The sequence below is a fragment of the Calypte anna genome, chromosome 21 (assembly GCF_003957555.1).
Source record: "Calypte anna isolate BGI_N300 chromosome 21, bCalAnn1_v1.p, whole genome shotgun sequence".
Classification (NCBI taxonomy): Eukaryota; Metazoa; Chordata; class Aves; order Apodiformes; family Trochilidae; genus Calypte; species Calypte anna.
Genome location: NC_044266.1, coordinates 537719 through 562638, shown reverse-complemented (window position 1 = coordinate 562638; position 24920 = coordinate 537719). Strand labels below are relative to the sequence as shown.

The 24920-nt window shown below is 40.2% G+C and overlaps 1 protein-coding gene and 1 long non-coding RNA gene across 10 annotated transcripts in view; one reads left to right on the top strand and one right to left on the bottom strand.

Moving 5' to 3' along the window:
• Positions 1-17846, bottom strand: part of NADK (NAD kinase) — a 22168-nt gene extending 4322 nt beyond the window's left edge. For 2 of the 8 annotated variants that reach the window (XM_030463577.1, XM_030463583.1), the window contains exons 1-10: positions 14377-14454; positions 11015-11228; positions 7213-7296; positions 3951-4080; positions 3356-3464; positions 3036-3121; positions 2624-2726; positions 1691-1842; positions 1098-1197; positions 330-487 (exon numbers count right to left, since the gene is read on the bottom strand). In XM_030463577.1, coding sequence (XP_030319437.1) covers positions 330-487; positions 1098-1197; positions 1691-1842; positions 2624-2726; positions 3036-3121; positions 3356-3464; positions 3951-4080; positions 7213-7296; positions 11015-11187 — 1095 coding nt within the window. In that variant the 5' untranslated portion in view covers positions 11188-11228; positions 14377-14454. Of the gene's footprint in view, positions 1-329; positions 488-1097; positions 1198-1690; positions 1843-2623; positions 2727-3035; positions 3122-3355; positions 3465-3950; positions 4081-7212; positions 7297-10244; positions 10376-11014; positions 11229-14348; positions 14455-14618; positions 14819-17802 lie in introns of those variants that run through there. The other 6 variants (XM_030463580.1, XM_030463578.1, XM_030463582.1 and 3 more) reach the window with 6 other exon arrangements.
• On the top strand, positions 14807-24920 carry LOC115599494. Of its 2 annotated transcripts, XR_003988467.1 has the most exons (4): positions 14807-14925; positions 16263-16365; positions 20639-20808; positions 24685-24920. It is a non-coding gene; the product is annotated as an uncharacterized LOC115599494 (long non-coding RNA). The 2 variants fall into 2 exon arrangements; XR_003988466.1 differs by lacking the exon at positions 24685-24920 and having other exon boundaries at positions 14815-14925; positions 20639-21421.

Here is a 24920-nt window from a genome sequence, read left to right as displayed (position 1 = left end):
ATTTCAGGTCCAAAACCTACTTTTCAAGAGCAAGGAACAAACACCTCCTCCATCCTCCCTGAGTATAGAGCCAACTCTTTGCAACTTTACAGCTGCACCAAAATTCATCATCTGTTACACACAAGCACAATCCAGCAGGAAGCAGTGTAAAGCATTCTGGTAGTGGGTACATTATTTGCATTCTTCAGCCAGGCTTGATCTGATCCTCCTACAAATGAAAGTATGCAGGAGATACACACAGCACTTCTTACCCTCTCCGTTTCGGTCCAGTTCACACGGTCATTACAAAAGTTTGTAACTGAGAAAGAGAAATAACAAAGAAAACTAACCTTGAGTTCCACTCCAGCAGGGACAACAATAGGTCTGAAAGACAATGAGTGAGGGCAGATTGGGGTGATCATTATTGCAGGAACATTTGGATGAATCATAGAAGCTCCTGCTGCAGCTGCATAAGCAGTGCTACCAGTCGGCGTGGAGACAATGACTCCTGTGAAAGAAGCAGAAATTTCACTTGCATTACAATCAGTGTGGCATTTGGGGAGAAAACTAAGAAACAGCACCAATAGGAAAATGAAGCAGAGAATGTATCAACTTGGATTTCCCAGGATAATTGCAGCATAGTATGCAAAAAAGTCAGGAGCTCTCCTAATCCTGGCACTGCACATCTGTTCTATGGCTTCATGTAAGTTGCACAAACTCCCAGATCTCAGGTTGCACAACTTTGTAACAGTGACACTCACTTTTTTTAAGGGTAAAGATTTAAAGATTAACTTCTTTATTTCAAGAGTCGAGATCTTTGGCCTTCAGCCAATTTCAGTATCCAAGCAAATTTCTTGCCTTCAGCCCTAAACACACCATACCCAAAGAAACTCACATCTGCCTTCACAAGCCCACAAGCAAAGCTTACACCACTTTAATGCTTTGCTGTGGAACACTTAAGTGACCACTGAATAAACACACCTGGTCTGCACACTAACATTTCCTGTCACCAGCAAACCAAACTTTGAGATTTTGTCTCCATGTGAGAAAATCCTCCAGTAAAACTGCACCAGTCTACATATGAACTGATCAGAAATGTGCTCAAGAAGCAGACTCACCATCTCCTTGCACTGTTGTTATCAGGTGTCCATCTAGAAAGACATCTACATTGGAAAGGTAAGAAGAAGGACCACGATCCACTACAACTTCATTTAGGACCTGCAGTGACATCAATATTACAGCTATCACTGATTTGGCAATGTAACAAATGACAAACTCAGACATGCTTGCCAGATCTCTGAAAAATTCTGAAAAATGGATTTAGCTTCCCTCTACACTGCCTTATCAAATGCCAGCTGAAGTTTTTAGCTGTTAAGAATTATTTCCAGATGCTTCCTACTAACAATGTGCAGGGTTCTTCTTTTCACTTGTAAAAATCTTTAGGATATCCCATTTTAAAACTACTACTTTGTCTTCAAAATAGAAGGAAAAATATTACTACAGCAAAGTACAATATTAGCAGTTATGAATGCAGGAAGTAATGATGCACACCACTTCCTTATTATTTAGTACACATATTGTGAAATATGGACCAGTCCCAAACTATTGGGCTAATGTAAATAAACTGATGAAAAGGGGAAAGTTATAATAAAACAAGTACGAGCAATTTCCAAACAGCATAATAGTTCTTTTGCTTATTTTGCCCTCTGACCTGATATTGCATAATTTGCTTGCCCACTTCTTTCTCAATATTTGCAGACACTACTCCATTTTCTTCTATCCCATTCTGTACAGTCATTTTCTCTCTGTGCTCTTTTACTACTTTCACTTTCAGTCTGCTTCGTAGCACAAGTGCTGCATTACCTAGAAGTGAAGCATAGGAGAAAGTACACAAAAATGCTATGATGGGATAATCAATAACCCCCTGTCCTGACTAGCAAACTGTGTGACATGCCATCCCTCTAGTGCCTGTGCTTTCAGCATTCCTAGTTTCTTTTACAAGGTAATTGCCCACATTTGGTTAGTACTCAAAACTAACTTTTAGTAGCAGCAAGCAAAGCTGAAGTAAGATTTAAACCTAGTGTGTTCTACTTGGGCATGATCAGTCTTGGAAAGCACTGTTAGGCTCATGTGATCTGCACTAAAACAAAAGCTAAGCTTAAAAAAAAATCAGTGCATTAGAAACACACATTAAAAGCCAATGTATTAAGAGCAACATGAGAATTTTGTGCATCTGTTCAGGAATCCACTTTGGATACCTCATATTGGAGAAAGAAAGTATTTCTTTCCTCAAATATTTGCCCAACTTGTCAATATTTAAGCACTGCACTGCTTAGAGGAGCAGACTACCCAAAACTTCAGAGTTACACTCTATTTATATGTTTAGCTGCCATTTAACTTCATCATCCTTTACTTGTTTACTCCAGACAGGACAAAGTTAAGTCTCTGCCTTTTTCCTTTACAGAAAGCAGCACTGAACAGGTCACTGCAATGTGATACTTTTGTTAGTTAAGTAGACATTTCTTGTGACTCAGTCTTAATGGGACAACCTAAATGAGTTGGTTAAGAAAAGGTACTAGTCTTGGAAAAAGCTGCAGAAAAATGTAACAAACAGAAACACCACACCTTGTCCCCTTAAATTTACCTTCTATAACCTGAGTGACTTGGGACTGAAAATTCTCAAAATTAAATGGAGTAAGAAATCCAAGGGATCCCAGATGAAAAGCCATAACTGGAGGTACACTACCCTATCAATAAAGAAAAGAATTTAAAAGCTACTGAATAAAAGCAATTCACACTTCAACTAAGTGCCTGTAAATATTTTGACTTAGAATTAACTTCAACTGTGCATAACAAAACCAAAACATTACACACATTGTTTCAGAAGGTATAGGGTAAAACAGGCTTGATTAAAAAAAACAGCAAAACAAAAAGGAATGAACAGCAAAGGAACAAAACTGAACTCAATAACACAACAAAGAAACAAACCACAAAACAACCTTCAAATACTTCAAAAAGAAAAGAGGTTCTTAAGTCTATTTCTGACAGAGACGAACCTGGAAAAGTGAAGATGCATAAAGTAAGGTCCCATCTCCTCCCAGGCATATGATGAAGTCTATCTGATTGGAGATATCATCATAATCTAGAAGCAACATTGAAATACAAGTTCTGAATCATCAGAAACAGTTTTATCAAAATCTTAATTTCCTAACAGAAATTAAATACAGCAATGCTGATTTTCACTCACAAATATAAAGGAAACAACTAAAATGTAACAAGAGCTCTGTTGCAAAAGATGCAATAGTTTAGCAGGGACTAAGGAAACACCAAGACAAATAAGGAATATATTTAAATTTTCAAGAAACCATTAACATACCTTCTCTGAAGGTGCAAAATTTCTTCTTCACTGGTCCAAAATTTTCATCATTAGCTATAGCAGGGTCTTCCAATACTTTTTTTTCTACATACACTATCATATTGTTCTCCTGGAAAGAGGTAAGATAAGCTCGTTAACAACTTCTTAAAATGACAAAATATTTGACTCTCCCCATAGTTTGCATTAGTTTAAAACATGTAATTAGTATTTTACAGAAGTGGTCTGCATCTGTTGGTTGGGGAGTTTATTTTTAATGTGTGGTCTAATTCTAATAAGTATTTTGCAGCATGCGCTGACCATCTAATAAACTAAACTGTGGAGTACAGATTATATTACAGTAACATTGCTGTATTTGTTCAAAGCTGAAAGAATTAGGATTTTTACGAAGGCAAGTTTTTACCTTTTTTTTTGAGCTCAGTACTTAAGGTACTTAAGTACCAATCTTAGGCTCTGAAACAAGTTTTTCCACTTCCAGTTGCAAAGGGTAGAACGATTTGTTTGCATCATATAATTCTGCACATTCAACAGGACCAGTAACTGAAAACAGCTGTGAAATCTTTAATTGTGGTAAAAAGTGGAATTTACATTTCCTTACCTCAGTAAGATACACACAAAGCTCTTTAAAAGGCTGCAGCAGACTGGCATCACGGATCTTTTTAATAACAAGGACACTCTTGGGTGGTTTGTTCCATGTCAACCGCTGGCTTGCTGGATCCTGAATGTGCCTAGAGAGAGAAAATAAAACACTTTTACTTTGAAAGCATTCTTGTCTGTTAAGAACATGTCCCTAAGTCTGATTTACTGCTCTCTCCTCTTGAGCTGACTCAAAATAAGGAGAAACATGCAATTAAAGAATCATAAAAAGCTACAGCATAAATTCTTTTCTCATCCAGTACTGTAAGTCAAACAGCTTAAATTAATACAAGTTTTTTTTAAAACTGCAACAGTTCTAACCCAAATGTTCTTTTTACCACTGTTTCCTTCAGCATTTTTATAACCAGTAACAGTACAGTCAATTTTCTCACTACAGTTTGAAGCCTAGAGATGCAGATACAAATTCTAGTTTTTCTACTAATACTAAACAACACTAAATAGAAGGGTAAATAATGAAGATTCACACGGCCACCTGTTCTAAACACTCAATATAAGCCTTAAAAACTATGAAAAAACCCCTGAAGTACATAAACTGCATTCTGGGAGGTCTGCACTAGCAACTCTCATGCATCCCTTAACGAAGCCTCATAAATAAAAAGCTTAAAGAGGAACAGATGCCTGTACACCTCTGTTCCAGGCACATGAAACTTTGGTGCAGAATTTCTTTAAAGCTTTAATCTCTGTATTTATTTTATTTTAGTCTTGATCCCAAGACAAGCTTATCTGCCTAAAGAAGCACCACTACTACTTTACATAAAAACAAACCTCTGCCTGCCTGTTGCCAGGACAGTATTCTAAGACATGAGAACCTCCCAAACTGAATATATATACACAGAAATATTTTTGGATCTTTCAACAGGGTTCAGCAACAGCACCCTCCTGTTGTCTTGTAAAACATTTAGTTGATTTAGGAATACCTAGCTGTGATTTCCTTCTTTTACATCTACTGCCAAGCTATATAATTACACATATTATAAGCATCTGATCCTTTTCCATATGGTGCAGATATAATCCATAAAGCAAAGCAGCTTAGCAGAATGCTGAACAATTCACTAAGAGATTTGGATTTAGCATTTCAAGGGTTAAAATAACACCCATGATAATGTTAAAGGTGGAATAACCTGTTTGGTTTACCTTCCAAAATGTATTCTATATTCTACCCAGAACTACAGCAGAAACTATAGATTAAGGATGTAGTGGAAGGCTTCCTCTGACTTGACTAAAAGCTGAAGATCTGAAAATAAATTATATAGAATAAATTAAAACCAGAAAAAGTGGCATTAATGTGTTTTTTGCTGCTGAAAGTCACAAAGCAACTGATGCTGAAGTTCTATAAGCTATTTGCAATAAGAATGGTGACTAAGGAAGCTAGAGTTTATTTCACAAAATTAAAGTCCTCAAATCTCAACACATTTTGCTAAAATGCAAAAAAGTCCACACTGAAAAACCATCTCCAAAACTCTTTCAAGATGACTGAGGCTATCTCCTAAACCTGGCAAAGAAGTAAGGACTGCAGCACAGCTTTTCACTTCATAAACCTAGAATTAACACAGACTTCATTCAAATGGAAGACTGTCTGCCTATTTCAACTGTACTCACCCATCCCATGGAGTTCTACTAAATGAAAGGTTATTCATAACATGCTTTAAGATCTTCATGTTTCTTCCCAGGACTCAGGCAAATGCAACAGCTCCAAAATAAGAAAAGGCTGAGGATTTTGTCACCTATTAATAAACTGCTAACTCAAAAGAAAACATTTTTCTCTAATAATTTTTCCCCCAGTTAAATAATTCTACCAGTCCCCACCAGAAGTTGTGAGGCTTTACAGAAACATTCTGTATAAAATGGTTATTACAGATCTTCAGAGGCAAGGTTCTCCAAGAAAAATCCCATCTCAAGAAAGAATTAAAAAACAGGTGCTTGACCTGCTCTCTCCCCAATAACACAAGCACCCCATCCTTTTTTCACTGACTAGTCATTCAATTCACCTGGTCACCTTACCTAAATCTCAGAAAGCAGGTTTTTCACTAGCATTTGAACCAAAACCTTCACTAACTTGTGCCTGTACAGAAAAACTAAAATCTTCTGTTAAAACAATTCTCTCCAGTGAAGAGAGTTTAACAGTATTACTGTCTGTAGAGAAGAAAAACTCAAACTGAAGGGCTTTTAGAAGCCACAACAAAAAACTTAAGGATAGTAATAATAATAATAATAATAATAATAATTTACAATCTGGTCTTCAAACACTCCTTTCCTTCCTCTCCAGGCTCCTCCTGAGAGCAGCCTTTTCTCCCCAGCTCCCCTGAGCACTGCACAAGCAGCCTGTTGGCAGGGGACTGCTGTGTGCTCAGCATAGCCTGCAGCCTCTGAACTCATCTGATCTTGACACCATCTTTATATTGCACCCGGCTGGCCCAGCCCGCGGGGAGGAGCATCCTCGGCAGTCAGGTAGGATAAAAAAAACCAGCAGGAGCTGGGTTGAGGTGAACTGCAAGCCACCGACTTGGAAACAAAAAGAATGAGGAAGCCAAGAGTTACTGTAAGCAGCAAGGCTTCTGTCACACCTCTGTAGGAAAAGTTAAGAGTGCCACCAAGCTGCTTTGAGGAGGAATACTATTAGGTAGAGATTTAGGCAAATAAATACTTAAATATCTTATTCTTACTGAAAGAACAACAGGAGAGAACCTCTAAAAAAGACAAAAATAGGGAGCACTAACTTGGTTACCCTGACATTCTTCGTTTGACCAACTTGAGACACCATTCATTAAGTGTATTCTATATGGTGTAAACAGCAACACTTTCACACCACCCAACCTGCAAAATTAAAAAGTATGTATGCTTGCTGAGCAGAAACCAATCTTTATTTGCACATTTCACTTTATCAGAGGCTAAAAGCAAATGATATGCATACGCTGGAAGTGCCACAGATCAAATACAGAAATCAAATTGTAGCTCAAGTACATAGTATCAGGAGAGGGAGCAGATTTCACAACAAACAGAACAATTACTCCTCCTCGTGTTGTCCATAAAAAGTTTTGTTCCTCTATCACTCAGAAACACTGCTCTTTACATATTTCAAGTTGCGGGAATAAACAAACCACTTCCAATAGCTTCTCCATATCACAGCCGGGGTGAACACTGGAAAAGCAAATGTTTTTTCCAGACACAATAAGCATAATACCACTCATTTGATAAGTACTTACATAATCGTTTTAGGATTTTGCAGCATACAGGCCTTTGGTCCAAACGTGGTCACTGGGCATGGTCCATGCAAGGAGCGTGTTCTCCTAAAAATATATACAAGTAATCAATAAGTAAAAGAAATGTGATGACAAACTGGGTATAATTAGCTCCACCACCACCAAAATCACTTATTTGAAAAAGGTGCACTAGGCAATACAGGGCAAAGTACATTTCCTAGGCCTACATTTGTGGTTGATGCACCAAAATAATTTTAAATGTATGAGCTCTCAAATTTCAAATCTAAAACTTAACTCCTGTATCTACTCCCTGGAAGCAAATTAAACTGAAGGCTCAGAGTTTAACCTCTCCACAGACTGAGCAGTCAGTTCTTTAATACTGATACCAAGCATGTGTTCTTCCTGTATTCATTTCACAGAATCACAGAATGGTTTGGGTTGAGTAAGAAGAAATTTAAATAAAGGATACATTTTGCAACTCCTCAGCTTGCTTTAATCCTAAATAATAATCAGTATGATAGCACAGACCAGTATTTAACACTTCAAGTACCCAAACCAGGTATTTGAGTAGCAGAAGAACACAAGTTTTGGGGGAAGATATTGCGTAACACCAAAAAACTATCAAATGAGAGACTTGTGGCAACGTTCGAAGAAACTCAAAGTATTTCTCATTGCAGTAGCTGAGCAAAAGAGCAGCACTGTTCAGCTTTTGTGATGCAACTCCACAGTCTCACCACCTTATCTTAGCAAGAGTGCCTAATCAATTAATTAAAATACAACACATAAGCCAGGGTTTTTGTTTATACAGTAGAAGCACTTTCTATTCCATAATATTTTGCCATGCATTGATTTCTGTTGACAATAAGCAAACAACTAAGCAAACAAAAAAAAATTAAGCTTGAGTATGTTGTATTCAGGGCATTTCTCAGCAACTAAAACCCTAAATTGTCTGTGGGTTGTGTATCATTCAGGTGTGAAAATTATCAGTCTGCACCACTTCCTAAGATCCATCAGCTTCACTGCTGCAGACACAATAACCACAACACTTTTCCATATCTATTTCAAATTTAAAACTTTTTTTGCCATGGCCAGGTCACAGTAATGCTGTCCTGATCATTTAAACCTTTTTTTGTGTTGTTTAAATCTTTGCACTTAACACACAAATCTTAGTGCTAAGGTATATGGAGATACATATCTGCAGTGCCAGGCCTTAATTTTGAATAGGTAGAAAAAAGACATTAATTTTCTATATATATCTAATAAGAGCTAGTATGGCCTTTGTCTTCAAATAACCAGGAGCTCTGAAATGTCATTATCCTCAAACTTAAACCCCACTGAGCATACAGGATTACTCCTAGCTGTAGGATGAGATTATCCAGAGCAAGTCAGAACTGTTCTGTCTTACTTCCCTCCCACCTCCTTCAGCAAATGGGAGCAAAACTTTCTCAAGTCATGTAACTGCTGGCACATTACGTAAATGCTATTAGAATTATTCCATTAAAAACAAGAGGGAAACATGGCTTTCCTGTGCCTAAGACAATTAACACAGGAACTGGTACCTAACCTATTGCCTGGCAGTAACAAATCTTTACTGCATTGCCTCCCATTGTGTATATTGTAAAGGAGCTCAGACCAGCCCAGTGACTCACTCTTAGTACTAAAAAAACCAAAACCCACAGAAATCTAATAAAAAACAAAATCAATGACAGGTTAAAACGATGTAATTAAGGAATAAAAGCAACATCTTATTTGTTCCATGTCTAATAAAATAGGAGTACGTAAGATTTTGAATTCCAATAATGAAAATTAGTCTTTAATTTCCTACATCTAACACAAAGAAGCAATATTTGTTCTCCAAATATTTTTTTTTCTATTTGTAACTGCAAGCATGACTCATCCAGTCAGACAAAATTATTACCAAGTGGCTTACAAAGTTTACTTTATTTACATCAAAAGAGAAGAATGAGCAACGACTGACATGATCAGGGATTAATGTGTGTACTCATATATGTAAGGGAATGGTAAGTTTCTATCAGCCTGTGAACAACTACACTTGAAATTAAGGACAGTTGAATAGCACCCTGGCAACAGAACCTCCCACTTCTTGCTCCACTCAAGCTTCTGCCAAATAACTTGTCTATTTTGTCTTCTTCCAACTCAGGTTGTTTTTATTCTATGCCACTCCCAGTAACTGGCTAAACTCTGTTCCTACAAGCAGTATTAAATGTCCACATCCACCTTCATGACATGCAATAAGGTTTTGTCTACAAGCATTAACAAACAACGGATATACATTTTGGTTGAGATTTTACTTGGCTTTATTAATACTCAATCTATGCACTATTCAATCGACAGAAGGCAAAATGTTGGAGCAAACAGAACTTAAAGTAATTTTTTGAGTAAGACTGTCTAAGAATAAGCAGTAATGCACTGGAAATTAAACATCTTTTAGGCAGATACTTGCAAGTTGAAGTGGACAGGCAACCACTTCAATCTGATTATTACATAGAAAGCTCTGACATGCTGCAAATGACAATTTTGCACTAAAGTGAATGAATGCAGAGCATCTTAATGAAAAATAATCTCATAACAATAATCTTAATTCAAACCCACAATAAGCAGGGCATACAAAGATTACTTCTACTTTTAAAAAGTAGTTATTTAGCTAGATGATAATACCCCAACATTTAGACCACATTTTCTTTTACACAAGTTGAGTGAAGCCCACATTCTTAGAAGTTTAAGCAGAGAAGGGAAAAAACACCAGTTTTACAGCACACTTTATAAAAAAAAAAAAAAAGCCTTACATATTGACCATGACACACAACATGGTCAGAGCAGCATGGCCAGAGCACAGCCCATGTTCCAAAAGCATTCAAGTACACTGTCTGAACTATGTATGCAAAGCAAGTATTTTCCTAACCTTTTATCCTCTTCAGATAAAGGCTTTTATTAAGCCTCCCTCCACCACAAAGCTTCCCCCTGCCATCTTCAGCCTCACCCATATGTGCTCTGCCTTCCAAGAGCATTCCTACCAGCAAAGCAGTAACTCTGGACGAGAATTTCAGCTGTTCAGAAACTCCTCCATGACTCTGTCCGTGCTTTCAGAGAGGGCCACACTGTAAGGTAAAATTCTGCAATGCTTCCCCTAAGCTCAAGACACACTGCTACCACAGCACACTATTCAATATTTACAATGGGTCCAAAGATCACACAACCAAAAGTTCTATCCGAGCTGTCCACATGACAAGAGCCTTGCAACTAGATTAAAAATTTGGCTCAAAGAAAAAAATGGGCGTTCCTCACTGCTGGGAAACAATCTGCAAGCACAAACTCACTCTGTGCTGCCTCACATTGTCATATAGCCTGAAAACTCATTCAGGTTTTTAATACACAAAACTCTTCCAGCCTTGTGACCTGAGCTACTCCCAAGCTATGAATTAACATAGCTCAGTACAGATGCATTTGTATTTTATTTCTGGAAGGTACTTAAAACTTCTGAAGCTAGGCTGAAAGATGATAAATATCATCATATTGTGCTGGAGATGACCACCTACAAGGCTACTTCAGAAAGTCAAGTTCTTTTCACAGCATGGACCACAAGAGGATGGTTCACTAGTCATCTCCTTCTCTATTTATAACCACAAAACACTATTTTTATTTCTGTTCATCATCACTTGTCGCAGCTGCAAGACTATGGTTATATAAAAAGAGGAGCAAAAATTAAAATTTAGATAACAATTTTGTATTACCTTTTTCCCTTTCTCCTAAAGGTAGAAGCAATAGGAAAAAGCAGGAGACATACCTGAACTCTTTGGTGCTCCCCAGGGCTGGTGAAGCAGACAAACTTCGTGATTTTGCCCGTCCCCGGCTGGAACTGCTCCACTCCTCATCATCATGACACGTTGAGCAATGAAAAGCAGACTCTGAGCTCACATCAGCCTTGCTGGGACACAGCTTCTCTCGATTCACCTCCATACTGGAAGTGAAGGAGCCTTAGTGAGAGAGAAATTCAATTCCTGTGGAAAAACACCAGGAGAAAAGGGGATAGGGAAGAGAAAAAAGAAAGAAAAAAATTTCCCTGTATTAGCCAAGCTAACAAAAGTATTAAACACTGAGTTTTCACACTTTGATAAGCACTTCTACAGAAGATCTGGGCAACTGAGAAATCATTGAAAGTAATCAGAAGGGACTGGAAGAAAAACTGACCAGAATTAACAGATGTATATTCCCAGATTTACAAGAGGCTAAATACAAAGTTGTTTCAAGATCAGTACAGATTCGCCCATAATATACAAGATAAATTTATTTTAGATACTTAAGAGGAATAAAAGCTTTAAATATTTGTGAAGGAATAAGACTCAGAAAAAACTATAAAGCCTCCTATTAGGTGATACATCGCATGAACAAATAAAACTAGAATACACTAAGCTATAACAGAAAAAACACCTGTCAAAGTAAGCAAAAAAAACCCAGAACAACCAAGCCACATAGAAAGCCATAATAAACTTCAGTCCTTCACAAAAAAATGAGATTGATATGAAGCTGAGAAGAGACAAAAACAAGTTGGAGGATGATACCAAAGTTCTGAAGTAATTTTTAACAAACTGGGCAGATGGTCCAAACCAAACAAGACGAAATAAGGACAAATGTGAAGTATTTCACTTCCAAAAATAATAAGAACAAACAAAAGATAAACAGCTGGCTAGACAGCAACTTGCAACTTTGCAGAAGAAATAAAACCCCAACCTTTCTTCTTCCAAAGTGCTAGAAATCCCCTAGGTTCTCATTATTTGAACAAAGGAGAAACTGCCTTATCAGAACATAAATAGAAAGCAATTTTCAGTGTATGAATAAAACTAAAATATAAAAAAATAGTATCCAGGATAACGCAGTCTAGAGGAATAATACACTCCTCAAGCCAGTTGATTTCAACACATGGAAAAAGTTGGCTGCCTTAAAAACTTGCAGATATTTTCAAAACAGTTTGATCACTTGAGATGGACTTCCTGCTGGTTCCCATAAATTACATCACTGTAACCATCAAAATGGACCAGGGCTCTGGAAAAGACTCACAGAGTAATAACAGCTGGATATGGAGCACTGTAATTTTACAAGTATATTTCACAACATCCCAACTTTACAAAAGCATCACTAAAATGAAGTTGTAATTTTAGAATGAGCACTGGCTCATTACTTAATGAGACAGAGCCACCACTTAACCCAATTAGAAAGTCCTTTTGCTCTCTCTATAGCTCAGACTCACCCTAAGAGAACACCACTACAAAGAGGTACAATTACTGCCATCCATTACTAATTTAAAAGATACTGCACTTGTAAAGATATCAGTGTTTAGCTGTTGGTTACCCATTGACTAGGGAATTGGTCAATTTAACGTTTTACAAGTAAAAAAAAAAAAAAATTAAAAAAAATTAAAAACTTTAAAATTTTCTCTCCATTTTTAGACAACTTTAAGCTCAATATAAATTTAGTGCCAGTTTGCAGATTTATGCAGATAATTAGTCTGATTGTGCAAACAAACATTAACCAAAACAACCATAGCAAGTCAAAGGTAATGCTTAGTACATGTGAATGATTTCCATTCTGTAGCATTAGCCAATAAAAATGCTGCAGATAATTATACATCAGTGTTATTATACAGTTTCCCAAGAATAATTCAGAAGAAAACAATACACTGGAACTGGTAGAGGACACATGCTGCCAGTGAAGAAAATAAGATTAGCACAAAACTGGAAGTAAGACAGTGTACAGACCTACTAAATACGACCTAAGAACTTGATATTCCTCCCATGTAATATTTTCCAGTTCAGGATGTTTTAACTACAGCTTACACCACATACTGTTTAATTAACATTCCTTCACAAGACCTCTATTAAATAAGCAGACTGACATAAAGACAAAACTATCACTGAACAGATTCCAGGATTGGATCCAAAAACTTTAAGCACATGTCAACAAACTAGTGAAAAGGCTGCTCTGGTCTTTGTCCAAAATTATAAAAACAAAGGTTAAAAAAGTATATTTCAGTCTTGCTCAGCATAGAGAACGAAGGACAACTGAGGAAGTGTTAATATTAAATCTCTGTGATGGAGAGAAAATATCCAGTTGAGTCACCTCTCATAGTACCCAACCTTTTAATGTACTTTCTCACTTTTAACTTCTCTGTCATTATATGTGAATTCTCCCAGAACCAAGGAGCTACTTCACAAGGCCCATAAGGCTGCAAATGACGAAGGGAGTTAAGTTTTTTAATTCTTAGTGAGCATGCTTTTAAGCTGTTATTTTGTAACAAGCTTCCTGTCGAATATATTACCCTAAATCACGATTAGAGGATTACTGCAAGGTCTATCCTGACCAAATACACTCTGTTACAGTGCCATGAAGGTTTGCAGCATTTCTACTACTGTCTTAAAAATTGCATCTGCCACACAAAACTCCTCACTTTGTACCTTATTATCAGCCTTGTACTAGGATGCTTAAGGACAGTGTTACGTACAAAAACCTGGATATAATACTTTCTCCCTTGCTACAGAATCGTTTGCTTAATCACTTTATTCTGTGGAGAAGTCTTTTTATTATTGTTCTGTGCTGAAGGAAGAACTCCAGCAGAGGTTACACACATCTGGGCTGCATCCCCGAGGCACTAAACTCCTCTCCTCCAAAACAAGAAACGACCGTACTGGGGAGACAGAACTTTTGGATCACTTTAGAACTTAACAATCTCGCGTGCCTGGAGATAATAAAAACAGCGAAAAAAAACCCTCAAAAATCAAAAGCATTCCGTATTGAAATTTAGCGGTCTGGCAGCAGCTGAAGTTTATTTAGTCGCATGTCTTTTGATTATATACTCGAGCGCTGTTTCTACTAAAACCCACACAGCATGACTATCACGTGTCAGACCGGCAGGGAAAACAATTCCCTTTGTCAGCCGCTTCGAAACACCAACAAACACCGGGCGGGCAGGGGCATCCTCAGCCCCTCGCTCAGCACCGCGGGTGTTCAAACCAGCCCCTGGATGGGACGGTGACCCATGGATCGCGAAGCCTTATCCAAGAGCTTTTCCTTACTCTCCCGTTTCGGTTTACTTGGGTGTTACCTCAGGGTTACCTCAGGATTACCTCAGGGTTACCTCAGCGCTCCCCTCACCTCAGCGCTCCCGCCCGCCGGGGGTCACCGAGAAGCCCCCGGCAGCCCGCAGGTGCCACCAGCCCGGCCTTTAGAAAAGGTTCCAGAGGACGAGAAGCTGAAGAGACGGGAAAAAGGCAGCTCCGGACAGGGAGGCAGCCCCGGCCCCGTCACCCCCCGGCTGTCTGGAGGCCGCCTGGACGGGCCGAGCTTCTCCGGGGGTTCCCCTCAGTGCAACCGCCCTGCCAGCGCCCCTGACTCACCGCGCCCCAAGCTGCTTCCCCTCCCGGCGCAGCGTCCCGCCCCTTTCCCCTTCAGAGAACGGCACGTCGGCCCCGCTGCTGGCGGTGGAGCTGGCGGTGGAGCTGGTGGCGGTGGTGGCGGTGGTGGCGGCTGAGGGCGGGCGGTGAGCGGGGCCGCCGGACCCTGCGCGCCTCCATCGTCCCCTCCCCGCCTCCTCAGCCGCCCCGGCCGCGCATGCGCCGCGCCCCTGCGCAGAAGGGCGGGAGGAGCCCCGCGCAGGCGCGGAGCCCGCAGGGAAGCGGGAGAAGGAGAGTGCGGGATGTGCGGGTGAGAGCCGGCGAGAGCGGGGCTTTATCGTGGGTTTATTGCCTTTTGGTGCGTGTTATTTCAGTTAGAAGCTATTTGTGTGTAAGAATGGCAGCCCGGCGGAAAAAAAAAGTTAAAAAAAAAACAATGGGTGGGACGTTAATGAAGGGACACGAGCCTTCAACTTCTGAGGTAAAATGTGTCCTGGAAGGGGTGACCGAGTGAGGGGAAGCTTTGTTAGCCCTGCTCACACCGAACGGCCTGCAGAGTGACAGCCGAGCATTGGAGGCTCCATAAAAACTCGAGGAAAAAAATGTTTTCCTGCCAGGGGGAGGTGGAGTTTCCTTCTCTGGAGAGATCCAAACCCCACCTGGATGTGTTCTCTGTGCCTGCTGGAGGTGACCCTGCTCGGGCAGGGGGTTGAACTCGGTCTTTCCAGGTCCCTTCCAGCCCTGACTTTCTGTGATTCTGTCTGCTCTGTGCATGAGGCTCTGAGGTGGCTGCTGCCCAGCACAGCACTTACAGTGAGCACCTTTTATAAAGTGCCAGGTGTGTGATGTCACCTCACCTCATCTAAAGCACAGGTTTGTACATTAAATTGGCATCATCTGCTTTCTGCCCTTTTAATCTCTTCACTATAGCTGTAGTTGTTTGCACACACTCATCTCCCTTGCAAGTACTGTCATTACTTCTACCTTAATCTTTGTTTAGATCATCAGTCAAATACTCCCTGTGATATAAAATTCCTGCTTGAGAACACATCCTGCCTTACTATGTCAGAATCACTCTTAATTTCATCTACAAACAAGCTCCTGAAATGCAAAAAAACCAAACCAAACAACCCACATTTACCATGCTGTCCTTGCCCTGAAAACAAATTTGAAGCAATAGTGAAACAAATCTAAAAGGCATTCTGTTTCAGTGTGTGCTCCTGAAATCATCAGCATCTCTGTCACAACCTTCAAAAGAAGGTCAGAACCCTAGACTAATGCCAACAAGAAAACACAGGTTTTCTAATTTCTAAACTGCATTTTCAACCAATATTACTTTAAAGAGATCATAGACTCATGCCTGTAGCTCACTGGAGCGTATATTAGGATAAATCTACAACGTGAAAACAAGTTACACCATTTCAGAGTGTGGCAATTTGGGATTTTTTTTTCTTCTTCCTTTATGCAGAGATGTCTGTTTTCAGGAACCTGGGGAGCTGCAGAGAAGTGACAGTCAATAAAGGATGAGACAAACTTAAAAAAGGGGAAGCGGTTGCTAAAAATGGGGAAATACCATAAGCAATGTTACACCACCTCCTAAAAAATGCAGTATTTTGAGTCACAATTTCTCTTTGGTTTTCTTACCAGACAATGCTAAGAGCCCAGCCTGCAAGGAATTGAGGAAACAATACCCATATTTTGAAGTTAATTATATTTTGGAGACCCAGACATCTTCCAGATGCTGAAAGAGGTATTTCATACTGCAAAGGGAGAAGGGACCATGCTCAGACACGGTGCCTTTGCTGACCACACCTATCCATACCCCATTACTGACTACAAAAAGTAACCAAGGAGTAAATTTTCCCTTGACATGGCTCTTGGGATGGATTTTTTCCAAATCAATTAAGATGAAAGAGATAATATCACCACTAGAATGATTTCCCACAAGATTCTATACTGGCAGTTAAATAATTTTGAAGTGGCAGGTTTTTTCCCCATACACAATAACTTCATGCAGTTGCTCAACATTTTGCAAGATGCATGAACTCTGCAATGTGGTGAATACTTATCCTCGTTAATTGGTGGAGATAAGACTGCTAATCAGCTGAGCCTCTCCTATTTATAAATGAGTTACAGTTACAACAGCAGCTCTGAGCTGCCCAGGTTCAGCAGCGACCTTGGAAGCTCTTTTACCTGGGTGAATATAAACAGACTGGGAACTCCTCTTCCCTCCTGTACAGACTGAAGTGCCATGAGAAATACAAGAAGAGTCTTATGTCACTTTTGAGCACCTCCCCTGACACCATGATCAGAACAGTGCCACTCAGCACTCTAACCCAGGCTGTGCTTCCTTTCTCCCAGAGAAAACACTGGAGAAAAATATAACCTTGGCAGTAACACTGAGAAACATACTGCTTTTTTTTTTTTTCCCCCAAGGCTCTTGGTTCTGTGAAATAGAATTTGTCTAGCTTTAGATTGACAAAAAAGGTAAGTTAACAGTAGTGCCACTGCTTGTTTGACTGATTGCATGAAAGACCAGAGCCTGATATAGAGAGGCTCTGCTGAGTCTCCATCTACAACCCAAACTTACCTTCAGCAGAAGGTATTTCCACCAAACAGGAAACAATTAAACAGTCTCTATTAACACATAACAGGGTCCAAGAACATCGTTCTTACCTCTCCAACTTCTTTTCCAACAGCCTCTGATGACTCAGAATTTCTGAGGAATCACAAGAAATAAAAAATGCACCACAAACTATATTCTGGTGCAAATGGAGGCACAGGAGTGTGACAAATTAGCTCTCAATGGTCACATATTACAAAGCCACTGACAGAAAGACAGAGAATATATACATAAGCCACAGCATTGCACTCATTATTCAGGCTGATTACAAACACCTCCAGTCCTTACATAAATGTCATTATCCTAATTTTAAGGACTGAACCAGATTAATTGACTTGCACAAGGGTTAACCAATCTGTGGCACAGCTGAGATAAGCCATGGGGAATGCTGGCAGGTAGCCCCACACTCAATCCACTTGACAATACAGATCATCTTTGATAATGTCAGGATAGGATTGAGAGATGTTGGCAGCCAGGAAAGAAAACTTAGATAACAGGGAGTGGAGAGATTTTGGAGGAATCTAAATGTGCAGAGTAGTGCCAAAACAGGCACCCAGGACTTACCTCCTGTCTAGCAGCAGGGTAGAGAGAAGAGAGAGCTGTGAAGAATGGCTTGGGATGTTCTGGGAGGTGTTCCTGACTCTCCCTGTGTGACTAATGGAGTCTGTTTTCCTGCCTTCAAAACAGATAAAAACAATTACTTCCCTCTTTATTAATCTTGTTAAGACTGTAATCTCACTGATACAGGAAATGCCTCTTTGCATGTGCCTGAGAAGCACGCAGTCCCTATTTAATGGATTTCCAGTTGATAGCCTAACACAAATAAGAATTAAAACCCAGATCTATTTATTACACCATTTAACTATGCACAGAAAACATGGTGACACTTTTTAGGAAAGACCTTGATTCATAGGAGACCTTGACTCTTTTAAGGAAAGCATCTGGATTAACTGAAAAGTTTAGGTTTCTAGTTGCTTCAGTTTCCCTGGAGAAGAGAGAAAGAGGGGTTTGATAGGCAAGGACACTGCTCCAGCACTGAATTTCAAGCTAAATTGCTAGCTAGATGTGCAGTCCAGAGCAATTAATTCCATTTTCTGCAGGATCCCTCTTAAGTCCAACACCCCTTAAACCTTTACCAGGCTAAATTTTTGCTTGGGGAGGTCTGGGCAATTGCAGTTACTGCCTGCTCCCAAGCCATTCGTGTTTCCAACATTTTTGACAGGAACATAGGGGAGGTGTCAGAATCCAGGCTTATGGAATTTTAGCTCTCTCTCAAGCCAGATTCCTTGAAATATTTCTATCACCCAGGCCACCATGGGAACACACCCCATGACTATAACAGACAGCTAAAAGATACTGAAGTTTCAACTTCAGCTACTAGTTGGCTCCTGATAGCAGGGGGAGGTTGTTGTTCTGGGTCCTTTATGTGCCAGGAGCCACCCACATCAAAAGGCAAGATAAACACCTTACTCTAATAATGGAGGAAGTTGGGTCACAAGCTTTCATAACTGCCCCAACTTTGGAAACAGTCTGATGAGCAGCAGCAATGAGACAGAGTGAGATGGTTCCTTGGTGGTTGGTGTTACCAGTCACATTGACATCTGCTGTGCAATAGCAAGAGGCACACGTTCAGCAAGTGAAAATGAAAAGTAAAGTGGACAAACCCAGTTCTTGTCATTGGCAAGGGTTAATTAGTAAAAGAATTATTGCTTCAGGCTCTTCTTGCTCAAGTGCTGTACAGGTATGAAACATTATATTCTTGTTACAAAGAGACAATAGGTGGAAGGCATTCTTATGTCCAGGTTACCACATCAAAATCTTATCAAACTAGCTGCCTGCAGTAAGTACCAGGTAATCACAGGATGCTTTGCAGACATGTACATTCATTACTGTGAGGCAGCTGATGTCTGTTAACCCCTTGTGAGCTAACACTGAAATTTCTGCTCTGGAAGTCAGTAGCAGCCCTGAGACACTACAGATTTAAGTCCAAAAACTTCACTGTCCACAATAAGTAAAGTTATTCATGTCTTCTTACTACATGGATCTAAAGCCCTTCTAGTTAAGCACTCCTTTTTTGTGGTTGGCTTATCAGACAGTTACAGAGGATAATCTTGTACTAAACACTGTTAAAAACATAAAAAAACCCAAAACCAGCCATTCCTTGATCTGAAAAAATTACTCTTCCTCTATTATTTTACTCGTAGTTGAGTTTCTTGTTCCTATGAGCTTTGTGCTGTCCTATGAGTTATCAATAGCACAAGAAAGAATTCTAACCAGTGACTTGGTATTACCATTGTTTTTTTTTTAATTGAAAAACTTAAATATAGATCTGAAAACAGAAACATATAAAAAGAGTTGATGTGATCAGTATAACACAAATGCAGAGGAGACCAGCCTGGAATCCAAAAGCTTCAATGTAAGACAGGATTAATTCTGAATATAAGCCTTACATCACATTCTTTTAACTGTCAAAAACAGAAATGAAAGGAGACTTATCCCTGCCAACTACTGCTTCATTTGCATTAGAATTCCCTATAACCCAGCATTATTAACATTCTCCTTTTCATGTATTCAACTCCCTTGTATTTTGCAGATGCTCTGATCACAGATGCATTTGAAAACCTTCCCATTCCAAGCCTTTGTTCTAGTTCTGGAAAGCCACAGAAAGGTGATGAAGATATCCTTTTCCTTTACACAAAAGGAAATATACCTTCCAAATACCCATATTAAAAGAACAGCCTGCTTTATAGTTAAATGATCCTTTTCTTCATAGAAAAGGGCAAGGTAATGTTTCAGATAAAAGATGACACACTCAGGAGAGCTGCACCTGCATTTACAATAGGGCTGGGTACAATTACTGGTCCTACTACCTCAGAGAGCTTAGAGTAGCTGTGCACCCAGTGAAAATACCCTTTCCCTAAGACATTTCCACTAGAAAAAGTACAGGAAAGAAGGACTGGTCTGTTTGTGTATGACTTTTGGTATGATTACTAGCTGGCCATATTTAGACACCAATTTACCTTTCCTCTTCATTCACAGACAATTCAGTGGTCAGGCAGCTATTTAAAAACAAAACAAAACACATCCAAAATAACATCCATGCACAGTGCCATCTCCCAGACCTGTGTCTTTCCTCATTCCCCCCTGAAACTGCAACCATTATGCAGTCTGGGAAACTACCACTGCCTCAGAAAAGCAAAAATCAGTTTACAGGGCTCTCAGGGATAATTCCATTTGCACAGCCTGGTATGATGTCAGCCTTTACTGCAGTGCCATGACATTGCTGACTCACATTCAGCTGGGGATCTGTTTTAATTCTGTGATCCTTGTCTGAAGCACCGTTCCTTTATCATCGTCTTCCCCTGTTTGCATTTTTGCATTTTATTATTTCTACTTCCAGCCGGTTGTCATCTGTTGTTTCTGGACAGTTTCTCAGCAGCAGTCGCTGCTATCGCACCACTACACACACCCTGCTCCGAAACCTGCGCAGAGACCTCGATCCCAGAAACCAGGAAGCAGCTGCTGTAAAAACCCCAGCATTGCCCTCTAGCGTTTATTGGAAGCTGCGAGGTGCTTAACCGAACTTTTTAATTAAACTCAAAAGGTTTCCTGGGCTCAAACCCCAAAGGTGAAGGCTTTAACTAAGCCCAGCAATGCCCCTTACCCATCCTCTGTGCAGGACAGTGGGCATCAGACAGATGGAACTCAATTTTTGTGTCTTTCCCACACAGTTGCATGTAATTTTTAGGTCAGTCCTTGCTGGGACACACAGAAGGTTGGCTTTGCTTGTCCTTTACACACTGGCTGTAAAGATTGAGAGCACACAAGTGGCACCTCCTCATCATACTAAATGTTGATAAAGTAGAAGATTCAGGCAAATAGCATGTTCTACCCCAGCATCTAAGAGAGAGGGGGAGATGCAACAACAGTTCACACTGTTGGTTTTACAAGAAAATAGTTGGTTTTACAGGAGTATTCCCTGTAACAGTGTTCCCTAACAACAGGAGCTGTATATCTCCAAGCCACTGGAGTCTCTGGAAAGATGCAGTGGGGCCCATTTCCTGCTCTATGTCATGTATTAGAAAAAAATCTCCTGGCCTGTGTGTTTGCATACCACCTTTCATCAAAGTGGCCTCCTGCAATGCATTTTGATCTACTCCACACATCACAGTCAGTAGCAACCTGTGTGTAACTGCTGACACTCCCCTTCTGGAATAAAAATCTTTCCCATAAATCTGTTACCCCTTGGCATGCAGAAAGACCCATCCTCTTGCAAAGGATTACAGCTGACTGCCAGACAAGTTCCCAGACTAAACTGGGCACCAACACCAGATGGCAGCAGAAGCTGCAGCCTGGTACTTTCAAACCCGCAGACACATTAGATTGAATGCCAAGTCAAATTTTGTGTCATGGTACAGCACCCCAGAGACAGCAGACTTAGTGTGGTTTCCATGCTCATCATGGGAAGATACTTTGCAAAAGACCATATGGAGGCAAATACCTCAGTTACATTAATTTGCAAGATTGTGCTCCACTCTATTCCGTGTGTGACAGCATATGGGTGTCTGGACTTGATGATCTCAGAGGTCTTTTCCAGCCTCAATAATTCTGTAATTCTGTCTGTGGAAATACCTTCTCTCACCAAACAGATTGCAGAATTGAGAGACTCCTGTTAGTCATATCCAAACTGCTATTTTCTCCATTTTTAAACACATTCCCCTGACACGGTCAATTACGTTATATTAAATCACAAGAGCATAATCTTTTCTCTGTGATTAAGATTTTAAGTTTTAGTTCTATTTTAATACATGTTCATAAAATTAAGAGATACCCTCCACTGACCTTCACCTTCAAGACAGCAAGCATAAATACTCCCTACTTTAGCAGTGACCTCAGCAGTGTGAAGCTGCAGGTGGGATCAAGATTTAAGTGTACTGGGTTCTGCCTACAAAGTATCAGGAATCAAAATTCATAGCTAAAAATCTCCTGATGAATTTTAGGGCCTTTCATAAAGTACATCATCAAATTCATACACATTCTACCACACATCACACTGAAACAAAAACTTAAAATTTCAACAGAAGTGACCACAAATCAAGCTACTTAGGTATAATTAACCTGAGAATTAATGATACAGTTATGACTACAGGGCCAGAAGTCAGACCCCAAATGTCAGAGAAGCCCAGGAAAAGCAGTGTTTAATGTTCACAGACATCATAATCTTCAGTTCCCAGCAGCTGAAGAGTCTGCACCTATCCACTCATGCAAACAGAGCTCCTAAATAATGGATGGCACAGCTATGAATTGGTTCTGAATGCACATGGTGCAGGCAGCCATTTGGAAAAGGGTAGGATGTGAATTAGAATTGCTGGCAGACTGTTTCATCAGTGGATCCCAAATACCTCTGGACCAATAAAGTAAGTTGCTGGCTTTGTGACATGGAAAAGAGGTGGCAAAGTAACTTTCAGATGTGATGCAGCTGCCCAGTTACATCATTTTTCAAAGAGTCCAGACAATTGTTTTCTGGTCTGGTCTTCCTCCACAGAGCTGAATTTCCATGCTGCAAAGCATTAAGGCCTCTCAAACAATACCAAGAGAAACAGGGCTGTGGATCTGAGTAAGAGGAATAGGGCCATAAATCCCCTTGATATAATTGCAGAGGATGTTCTGGGAAGAACTTGGCCAAACACAACTCAAAAAGATTACCTCTCCCTACCAGAATAAACTTTACCAGAATATTTTTGCCTTGTCTGGCTGACACCCCAGTGTAATACAATTGATGTTTCCTCCAACAATACGAGTGTCACCCAGATGCTGTTGCCATCACCTTTCCCTGCTCACCAGAGTGATCCTGGGTGGTGGGAAATGATGGCAACCACCAGGACTCAGCAGCCCCAACAAGTGGATGTCAGGCAGGAAAAACAAAGGTAAAGGAATCCTCTCCTTGCTGACCAGGGAGCTGCAGGTCAGGGAGCCAGGCAGAGCTCCAGCTCAGCCATTACAGGACAAGGGTGAAGCACAAACACCTCCAGGCTGCAGCCTCCCTGTCTGCAACATGGAGGAAACTCCCTCCTGGCAGGAGTGGGATGAAATCCACTGGGAGGATTTTGCCTTTTCAGCTGTAGAAGACATCTGTAGGCATTCCATTATCAAGTTGACAAAACAGTTCAAAGGGGTACAATGCAGGTTTGGCAAGGGATTTTTTACTTGATTTTTTTTTTCTTTTTTTAATGTTGAAAATGTTTCAGCCAAAGAGGCTTCTTTGCAGACGTCATGCTACTGCAATAGAGCTGCAAAAGAAAGCTGAACTGCTATTGCTAGCACGGCTGCTTGTCATTCAAAATGTAAAAAACCCAAGAATAAAGCATTAGAAATAGTATATAATTAAGTTAAACTATTCAGAGCCAGCATGAGGACAGAAAGGTTTTGAATACTTAGCAGTCATACTGCTAATCTTAACTGCACATTTTGCACTCAGTGTGAACCAAAAATTTTAATTGATGATTCTGGTTGCAGTCCAAAGCAACACCAGAGTAATTTGGAATCTAAGGGCGAGGAGGATACAGCTAACACAGCACAGAACAGGCCCAAGAGTTTTAATTTATGTTTCCAGTGGAGAACCTTGACTTGTTAATTTAAGGTCTGCAGCTTAGTGAGGAACTTTTACCAGGACCAGAGGTGAGGTCAGGTCCTGCCTGGCTCCCATCTGGTACTTCTGGTTAAGTTACTCTTTGTGTACAGAACTGTGACAAGCTTCAAAGAACACAAATGATCTTTTTGCTTATGAAAGTTTAACCTTCAATTCAGATAAGCTGTTCCTTGAAGTCTATCTGTAATTGCTCCATTTCCTGCCACCATGTCTGATGCTATCACTTGATTGAAATAAGCCATGGGAGGAAGAAGATAGAACTGCTCAGAGTCATTTTTCAGTTCCAACATCAGCTTTTAGAACTGCCACTGACACCAGCCTGGCCACTGCATCTCAGTTTCCTTCACACTGCCTCTTCATAGCTCTTTGGTCTGCTTTTATAATTCAGTGATAGTTCACAGCCTGGGTAATTCTTTCACCTTACTTGGCAGCATGCACTGGGGACAAGGTTTGACAAGCTCTGCAGAATGTGGAGGGTTAAGCACCCAGCTGATGTGAGTAGCAGATGAAATATAGAATTGTTCAATTAAGCAATGCAGTCATCCTTGGAAAAGCTCCCAGATCTCTCATTAGTGCAAACTGGTGTCCATCACTCCCAGAGCTGTCACTCTTGAATACTTATTGTTCATTCAAGTGCACATATCCCCAGCTAGGAAAGAACAGCAGCTGCTGAACAGCTCCTGGGCTCTACAAGAGAACTTGGAGGGGCTGCAGGGAAGGTGGAACTGGTGCTCCTAAGTGGGGCTCAGTGTCTCACCTTATGACTCCTCTCTCCACCTATTTCTGGTTACTTTCAGGAAGAAGAAACCAGTGTGAAAGGAATTGTGCAATGCATAAACCAGAAGAGAAATACAACTCATTATAGGGCTGAATTCTCCCTGACACAAAGAGGTGGATGGCTTTCAGCTCCAGCAAATTCCATCAAGTTGGCATTTTCATTTTTCTACTGCCAGAAGGTTGAATGAAATTTGTCTTCACAAGCCCTTCTGAAGAACATACAGTGAGGTGAAAAATACCATCTGAAGAGGTTTTT